This window comes from Bos taurus, chromosome 1, assembly GCF_002263795.3.
Source record: "Bos taurus isolate L1 Dominette 01449 registration number 42190680 breed Hereford chromosome 1, ARS-UCD2.0, whole genome shotgun sequence".
Lineage (NCBI taxonomy): Eukaryota > Metazoa > Chordata > Mammalia > Artiodactyla > Bovidae > Bos > Bos taurus.
In genome coordinates, this window is record NC_037328.1 from 146,602,965 (window position 1) to 146,612,767 (window position 9,803).

The 9,803-nt window shown below is 48.2% G+C and overlaps 1 protein-coding gene across 2 annotated transcripts in view; it reads right to left on the bottom strand.

The window, feature by feature from the left end:
• TDRP (testis development related protein) overlaps window positions 1-5,153 on the bottom strand; it is a 47,789-nt gene extending 42,636 nt beyond the window's left edge. The window contains exons 1-2 of one of the 2 annotated variants that reach the window (XM_002685163.6): window positions 5,036-5,153; window positions 4,308-4,495 (exon numbers count right to left, since the gene is read on the bottom strand). In XM_002685163.6, coding sequence (XP_002685209.3) covers window positions 4,308-4,495; window positions 5,036-5,153 — 306 coding nt within the window. Of the gene's footprint in view, window positions 1-4,307; window positions 4,827-5,035 lie in introns of those variants that run through there. The other variant, XM_059889515.1, reaches the window with a different exon arrangement.
• Between the last annotated feature and the right edge of the window lie 4,650 nt (window positions 5,154-9,803).

Here is a 9,803-nt window from a genome sequence, read left to right on the forward strand (position 1 = left end):
ACTGGAGTGCGTAGCCTTTCCCTTCTCCAAGGGATCTTCCCAACCTAGGATTCAAACCTAGGTCTCCTGCATTGCAGGTGGATTCTTTACCAGCTGAGCCACAAGAGAAGCCCAAGAATACTGGAGTGGGTAGCCTATACGGATGGCAAATGAGCAAGATGAAGAGATGTTCTGCATCAAATGTTATCAGGGAAATGCAAATTAAGCAACAGTGAGATGCCAGTCCTCATCTATCAGAATGACCAAAATGCAGAACACTGACATCACATGCTGGCAAGCACAGGAAGCAACAGGAAGTCTCACTCATTGCTGGTGGGCATGCAAACTGGTGCAGCCACTGTGCAGACAGTCTGGTTCTAACAAACAGAATATACTCTTACTCTATGATCCAGGAATCACAGTCCCTGGTATCTATCCAAACGAGTTAAAAACTAACATCCACACAAAACCCTGCACATGATGTTTTACAGAAGCTTTATTTAAAATTTCTAAAACCTGGAAGCAACCAAGATGCCACTCTGCAGTGAACTGGTAAACTGGTACATCCAGACAATGGGATATTATTCCGCATTAAAAAGAAATGAGCTATCAAGCCGTGAAAAGACACGGAGGATCCTTAAATGCACACTGCTCAGCCAGTAAGAGAAGTCAATCTGTACAAGCTGCATATCTTATGATTCAACTCTGACATTCTGGAGAAGCAAAACTATGGAGACAGCAAAAAGATCAGTGGTTGTGGGGGGCAGGGGAGGGATGAATAGGCAGAGCAGAGGGGATTTTTAGGGCAGTGAAACTATACTACATGGCACTATAATGGTGAATTCATGTCACTATACACTTGTCTAATCCACAGAACAGACAACACCAAGAGGGAACCTTAATGTAAACTGTGGATTCTGGGCAATAACAGTGTGTCAGTGGAGGTTCCTTGGCTGTAACAAATGGGATTTTGCTAGTATGGGGGAGGCTGTACATGTGTGGGGACAGGGGGTATATGGGAACTCTGTTTTCCACTGAGTGTTGTTGTGTACCTAAAAAAAAAAAAAGGTCTATTAAAACACATACAAGTACACACAGAGGAAAAAAAAATGGTATAGACTGTAATTCTATAAACTTGAAGAGACACAGGTTTGATCCCTGGGTCAGGAAGATGCCCTGGAGAAAGAAACGGTATCCCACTCTAATAAAATTTCTGGAAAATCCCATGGACAGAGAAGCCTGGAGTCCGTGGGGTGGCAAAGAGTTGGAAAGGATTGAGCGATTAAATAACAATCGTTATGTCTAGGTAGTATATATGTGGGTGCTTAATCTCCTATCCTTCCAACTTTTCTCTGTTAAAGGACAGAAATGGTATGGACCTAATAGAAGCAGAAGATATCAAGAAGCGGTGGCCAAGAATACACAGAAGAACTATACAAAAAAGATCTTCACGACCCAGATAATCACAAAGGTGTGATCACTCACACTCACCTAGAGCTGGACATCCTGGAATGTGAAGTCAGGTGGACCTTAGGAAGTATCACTATGAACAAAGCTAGTGGAGGCAATCGAATTCCAGCTGAGCTATTTCAAATTCTAAAAGATGATGCTGTGAAAGTGCTGCACTCAATATGCCAGCAAATTTGGAAAACTCAGCAGTGGCCACAGGACTGGAAAAGGTCAGTTTTCATTCCAATCCCAAAGAAAGGTCATGCCAAAGAATGCTCAAACTAATGCACAATTGCACTCATCTCACATGCTAGTTAAGTAATGCTCAAAATTCTCCAAGCCAGGCTTCAGCAATATGTGAACTGTGAACTTCCAGATGTTCAAGCTGGTTTTAGAAAAAGGCAGAAGAACCAGAGATCAAATCACCAACAACCGCTGGATCATTGAAAAAGCAAGAGAACTCCAGAAAAACATCCTTTTCTGCTTTATTGACTATGCCAAAGCCTTTGACTGTGTGGATCACAATAAACTGTGGAAAATTCCCAAAGAGATGGGAATACCAGACCACCTGACCTGCCTCTTGAGAAATCTGTATGCAGGTCAGGAAGCAACAGTCAGAACTGGACATGGAACAACAGACTGGTTCCAAATAGGAAAAGGAGTACGTCAGGGCTGTATATTGTCACCCTGCTTTTTTAACTTATATGCAGAATACATCATGAGAAATGCTGGGCTGGAGGAAGCACAAGCTGGAATCCAGACTGCTGGGAGAAATATCAATAACCTCAGATATGCAGATGACACTACCCTTATGGCAGAAAGTGAAGAAGAACTAAAGAGCCTCTTGATGAAAGTGAAAGAGGACAGTGAAAAAGTTGGCTCAACATTCAGAAAACTAAGATCATGGATTCCGGTCCCATCACTTTATGGCAAATGGATGGGGAAACAGTGGAAACAGTGTCAGACTTTATTTTTCTGGGCTCCAAAATCACTGTGGATGGTGACTGCACCCATGAAATTAAAAGACGATTGCTCCTTGGAAGGAAAGTTATGACCAACCTAGATAGCATAATAAAAAGCAGAGACATTACTTTGCCAACAAAGGTTCGTCTAGTCAAGGCTATGGTTTTTCCTGTACTCATGTATGGATGTGAGAGTTGGACTGTGAAGAAGGCTGAGCGCCGAAGAATTAATGCTTTTGAACTGTGGTGTTGGAGAAGACTCTTGAGAGTCCCTTGAACTGCAAGGAGATCCAACCAGTCCATCCTAAAGGAGATTAGTCCTGGGTGTTCATTGGAGGAACTGATGTTGAAGCTGAAACTCCAACAGTTGGCCACTGATGCCGAGAGCTGACTCATTTGAAAAGACCCTGATGCTGGGAAAGATTGAGGGCAGGAGGAGAAGGGGACGACAGAGGATGAGGTGGTTGGATGAGGTCAGCAACTCAATGGCCATGAGTTTGAGTGAACTCCGGGAGTTGGTGATGGACAGGGAGGTCTAGCGTGCTGCAGTTCATGGGTTCGCAAAGAGTCAGACACGACTGAGCAACTGAACTGAACTGAATTTAACTTAAAAGGGGAAAAAAACCTGTTTTGGGATTCATTAGGAGAAACAGAAGCGGAACATAGAAGAATAGATTATAAATTAGATTATAAAATTTTAAGTTCATTCAGAGACAATACTGCTTATCTTTGACCAATAATAGTTATTTACAGAATTAAATAAGTCTGTAACCACATTTAAACTGCACTTAAATTCTCAACATTATATTTAAGAAAGCTGTTGTTTAGAATAACCATAAAATTTTGAGATTTAAAAAGTAAATAGTAGGGTGAGCACTAAAACTACCAAGAAGTGGTTTCTGAAAGACCCTAAGACAGGGATCATATTTAAATGCTTATCCAAGGGTATTTAACTCCTACTAAAAAAAATTCCAAATGAAGCAACTTCAGTTCCAAGGGAAGTTATTTAGAACCAACTGGGAAAGAAACAACCTCGTGAACTATTTCCAAGTGCCGAGAAGAGAGGCACAGATCACCATTAACTTCCGTCCTACGCCAACAGCAACAGGAGAGGGTTTCCAAACATTTAACAAACAAGAAGTTGTTGTATGACCACCGTCATTGTTAAAAAAGCTGAATTTCTGACCTAATTTCATTGCATAGGAAAAGGAACACCGCGTTGGGGGTGGGGTGGAGGGGAGCGTACGTAACGCGCACAGGATCCACCTGGGGTCCTTTTTAATTAAAAAATTCTAAACATTCCAGGCATATCTCCGAACTTGTAACGGCAGTGTCTGTCTAAATAAAGGCCATCTGCCTTCTTCCTCCAACCGAGGGTTTAAACAGAGGTGAAGGTCTGTTTGTTATCTGAAGAGGTATTTAGCGCACTCGGCGCGCGCGCTGCAGTCCCCAGAAGCTCCTGACCTCGCCGGCGGGCCGGTGCCCTCCTCCAGTCCAGGCCTCGCCGGTGAATCCAGCCCAGCCCGGCGCGCGGCCCCGGACTCGGCGCTGGACTGATGGGCCCGGGCCGGGGCCAGGGTCGCGTCCACTCGGCAGACAGTTCCCCCCGCGCCGCTGGAAGGCCACGGCCCGAGGTTCCCACCTCCGGGAACTGCGCCCGCCATCCCAAACCCGCGCGAGGGGCGGCGGGGCGCTGGGTTCAGTCATTCGTAACGTGGCGGGGGGGGCGGTCACCACGGGGCACAGCGGCCGGGCCCGGACCAGCCTCGGGAAATTAAAGGGCCGCGCGGCGCGGGCCTCACCTGCGCGCCCCACCTGTGCGCCTCCCCCACTGCGCGGCCAGGCCTCAGCCCCGCTCATGCCTACCCGCATCACCCTACCCGCCCCCCGCGCCCCGCCCCCCCGGCGCCCCCTCACCTGAGCGGCGGCGGGGGCGGTGGCGGGCGGCGCCCCCCCCCGCAGGCCGTCCTCCTCCTCCGGGGGCTCGTCCAGGAGCACCCGGCTTCGGCCCAGCTTCCACATGCTGCAGGCGGGCGGGCGGGCGCCGGTGTCCGTGCGTGCCCCTCCTCGGCCGGCCCGCAGCACGGACGCCCGGGCTGCAGCTCCTGGAGGACCGGACGCGGCCAGTGGGGCCGGGCGGGGCCGGGCTGTGGGGCGGGCCCACCCCCGGACCGGGCCCTCCCCAGCCCACCCCGCCCCCTCCCGGACAGGGCTCGGTTCCCTCACCCAACCAGACCCGGCGTCCGTCCGGGCCCGGGCCCACCTCCAGATCCGGGCCACACCCCCCGGGCCTTCACTTCCCCTGCTCGCCACCCCTCTCAGGTCACCACCGCCCCACCCCCGGCCAGGCCCTGCCCCCGACAGACCCCCCCCACCCCACAGAGGCGCCTCCTCCTCTGAGAGGTCCCCACCCCCTAACATAATCCCACGAGGTTCTTTCTGCAGACCGCCCACCCAAACCGACCCTCTCACCCCTCGCCCCTCACCCAAGCTCCCGTCACCTAGCCCCCACTCATCTCGGACCCTCTCCGCTCACCCCTTGACCCAAGGTCTCCGCAACCTGGCCAATCTGCTTACCCCTCACCCCGTGATACTTCCTCACCCCAAGCGCACCCCCATCCCGAGCTGACCCTTTCACCCCTTACCCTTCACCCCACTCTGGGTCGCGGCCAGGCCCGCCGGGCGGCGGCGCGGGGGGCGGGGCGGCGGGGCTCCGGTCACCATGGCGACAGCTACCGGACGCGGAGCGGGCATGGTGCGCATGCGCACACCCCAGTGTCCGCGGCTCGGGGCGCGGTGGGTGGGGCTGGAGGCGGTGGCTGCTCGGGTTCCCGCTGGGTCACCCCGCCTCGGTGCCTGGTGTTCCCGGGGGTGCGCAGGCGTCCAGCCTGGGGCTCCGGTGGGTAACAGCGCGAATGTTGGCCGGCACCACAGAGGGTGGAGGCACTGGGCATGCGGACCTGCCACCGAGGAGAGGGTGCGGCCGAGCCCCGGGATGGGCCGCAGACGGTGGTCTCCGCCCAGGCGGGTGCGGGGAGAGGGACGGGAATGTGTCTGCGTTCGGAGCGGAAGGCCCGCGGGGAAAGCGGGCAGCTCGCTGGCTACACCACCTTGGAAGCCGCCGTGTTGCGCGCCGGACCCTCGCTTTCCGGGAACCTGACGTTGACCAGCAAGTAAGATGACCCATACGTGGTGTAGTTCACGGGCAGTCGAGGGGACTTTGTGACAGTCAATTATGACAACCGAGATTTGTTACTTTTTCTCAGTATTGCGTTTTACAGTCACAGTCATGGCGAGCGAACCCCAACTTGTGGCAGAGGAGGCCTGGCCCACCCGGCTCTCTGGCCTCTTACCCAAACCCCAAGTACAATACAGGATAACTTTTACTTTCTGCCTCATAAAGGAGCCATATAATGAAATATAAAAGATATTCGACTCCAGTGTAATCAGTTCAGTTCACTTGCTCAGTTGTGTCCGACTCTTTGCGACCCCGTGGACTGCAGGGAGGCCAGGCCTCCCTGTCCATCACCAATTCCAGGAGTTTACCCAAACTCATGTCCATTGAGTCGGTGATGCCATCCAACCATCTCGTTCTTTGTCGTTCCCTTCTCCCGCCTTCAGTCTTTCTCAGCATCAGGGTCTTTTCTAATGAGTCAGTTCTTCGCATCAGTTGGCCAAAGTATTGGACTTTCAGCTTCAGCATCAGTCCTTCCAATGAATATGCAGGACTGATTTCCTGTAGAATGGACTGGCTGGATCTCCTTGCTGTCCAAGGGACTCTCAAGAGTCTTCTCCAACACCACAGTTCAAAAGCATCAATTCTTCTGCACTCAGCTTTCTTTATAGTCCAACTCTCACATCCATACATGACTACTGGAAAAACCAAAGCTTTGACTAGACCAACCTTTGTTGGCAAAGTAATGTCTCTGCTTTTTAATAAGCTGTCTAGGTTGGTCATAGCTTTTCTTCCAAGGAGTAAGCGTCTTTTAATTTCATGGCTGCAGTCACCTTCTGCAGTGATTTTGGAGCCCCAAAACAAAGTTTTGGGCTCCACTGTAATCAGGGAAATGCAAATGAACATAAGAACCCTTTTCCACTCATGAACATGAGGCCCTTTTCTCCCCCATCAAGATGGTGAACACTTGCAAGGATGTACCCTGTGTTAGTATCTATTACAATTTAAACTCATGAGCCCTCTGCCCAGCAAATTAACACCTGCAGAGAAACTTTTTACTTAAGTGATATGCTTCAGTATTGCTTGTATTTTCACAACAAATGTGTATTAGTTGAGAAATCCAGAATCATTGGCTTCTATAAAATTTTCTTAAGTTTTTTAATTTTACTACTCTGAGGAAAAAAAAAAAAAAAAAACACCATCATCTGTACCTTTTGGGATTTTCTAGATGTAACGGCCAGGAAAAGTTTTAAAATGAAGAGAGGCTCTGAGTTTGTCTTTGGGAGAGGCCTGCAGAAGCCCCAAGAACAGACCCAGTGGTGAGGGGCATGGGAGTCCTTGCAGGGTTAGTGGTTAGGGCATGTGAAGTGAAAGTGTTAGTCACTCAGTGGTGTTCAACACTTTGCAATCCAATGGACTGTAACTCTCCAGGATCTTCTGTCCTTGGAATTCTCCAGGTAGGAATACTGGAGCAGGTTGCCATTCCCTTTTCCAGGGGATCTTTCTGACCCAGGGATCGAACATGGGTGTCTTGCGTTGCAGACAGATTCTTTACCATCTGAGCCACAGCATGGAAGGGGAAAATTTACTTATCAGCCAGCTACTTGGAACCCAAGCCTGTGGCAAGAAGCCCAGGAGACCCCATTCTCCCTTCTCACTGAGTCAGGAGGATCATGAGATAAATACACAGGTACACATACCAGGGCCCCAAATATCTCTGGATCCACAAGGCACAAATACCCGAAACTGATGTAGAACCAGAGAATACCTACTGAAAAATACTGTACCCACTAGAAATTAAAGAACTCTTTCTTCATGGGACTATATAAGAATGTTAAAACTGTATAGATATATACATTTTTCAAAGGATCAAGACCATCCCCAAGAAAAAGAAATGCAAAAAGGCAAAATGGTTGTCTGAGGAGACCTTACAAATAGCTGAGAAGAGAAGAGAAGTGAAAGCAAAGGAGGAAAGGAAAGATATACCCATTTGAAGGCAGAGTTCCAAAGAATAGCCAGGAGAGATAAGAAAACTTTCCTCAGTGACCAGTGCAAAGAAATAGAGGAAAACATAGAATGGGAAAGTCTGGAGATCTCTGCAAAATTAGAGATACCAAGAAACATTTCATGCAAAGATGGGCACAATAAAGGACAGAAATGGTATGAACCTAACAGAAGCAGAAGATATAAGAAGAGGTGGCAAGAATACACAGAACTACACAAAAAAGATCTTCATGACCCAGACTTCACACCTTGATGGTGTGATCACTCACTTAGAGCCAGACATCCTGGAATGCAAAGTCAAGTGGGTCTTGGGAAGCATCACTACGAACAAAGCTAGTGGAGGTGATGGAATTCCAGTTGAGCTATTTCAAATCCTAAAAGATGATGCTGTGAAAGTGCTGCACTCAATATGTCAGTCAGCAAATTTGGAAAACTCAGCAGTGGCCACAGGACTGGAAAAGGTCAGTTTTCATTCCAATCCCTAAGAAAGGCAATGCCAAAGAATGTTCAAATTACTGTACAATTTTACTCATCTCCCACGCTAGCAAAGCAATTCTCAAAATTCTCCAAGCCAGGCTTCAACAGTGCATGAACCGAAAACTTCCAGATGTTGAAGCTGGATTTAGAAAAGGCAGAGAAACCAGAGATCAAATTGCCAACATCTGTTGGATCATTGAAAACACAAGAGAGTTCCAGAAAAATATCGCCTTCTGCTTTATTGACTATGCGGAAGCCTTTGACTGTGTGGATCACAACAAACTGTGGAAAATTCTTTAAAAGATGGGAATACCAGACCACCTGACCTGCCTCCTGAGAAATCTCAGGAAGCAACAGTCAGTTCCAAATTGGGAAAGTAGTACATCAAGGCTGTACATCGTCACGCTGCTTATTTAACTTATATGCAGAGTACATCATGAGAAAAGCTGGCTGGATGAAGAACATACTGGAATCAAGATTGCCCGGAGAAATATCAGTAACCTCAGATATGCAAATGACACCACCCTTATAGCAGAAAGCAAAGAACTAAAGAGCCTCTTGATGAAAGTGAAAGAGGAGAGTGAAAATGTTGGCTTAAAACTCAACATTCAGAAAATGAAGATCATGGCATACGGTCCCATCATTTCATGACAAATAGATGGGGCAACAGTGGAAACAGTGACAGACTTTATTTTTTTTGAGCTCCAAAATCACTGCAGATGGTGACTGCAGCCATGAAATTAAAAGATGCTTACTCCTTGGATGAAAAGTTATGACCAACCTAGACAGCTTATTAAAAAGCAAAGACATTACTTTGCCAACAAAGGTTGGTCTAGTCAAAGCTTTGGTTTTTCCAGTAGTCATATATGGATGTGAGAGTTGGACTATAAAGAAAGCTGAGCGCCGAAGAATTGATGCTTTTGAACTGTGGTGTTGGAGAAGACTCTTGAGAGTCCCTTGGACAGCAAAGAGATCCAACCGTTTCTGGATCTCACTGAAAATCAGTCCTGCATATTCATTGGAAGGACTGTTGCTGAAGCTGAAAGTCCAATACTTTGGCCACCTGATGTGAAGAACTGACTCATTTGAAAAGACCCTCATGCTGGGAAAGATTGAAGGCAGGAGGAGAAGGGGACGACAGAGGATGAGATGGTTGGATGGCACCACTGACTCAATGGACATGAGTTTGCGTAAGCTCCAGGAGGTGGTGATGGACAGGGCAGCCTGGCATGCTGTCCATGGGGTCTCAAAGAATCGGACATGACTGAGCAACTGAACTGAACTGAACTGACTGGCACATCTTTTCAAACCAGGTCAATTAACCTTCGTCTTCTGGACTGGAAAGATTTCAGGATGGAAACACTGAACATAAACACAGTGCTGATTCTAGGATGTGTGACCGACACACAATGAATTTGTACTCCAGGGCCCACAGGGCACTGTCAGAATAAACACACTGCAAACACAAACAGTGATAAAAGTAAAAAAAAAAACTAGAGGCTACAAAACAAAGCCAGGATCCAAACACAGCCCCTTCAAAGTTACCATAAACAAAATATGGAAAACCAACTCAGAACACTTCCAACAAATAAACACGGATGCCTTTACTCTTGCCAGTAGAGCACGGGGCCTATGCCCGACCACTGGCCTCCTTGTTCTGGTGTATCTGCATTGTTCATTTTTGAGATATTTCTTTATAAATTAATCTGTAACCTCCTGCAGATGCAGGCCAATCTGGGATAAGAAGGCCAGGCTAA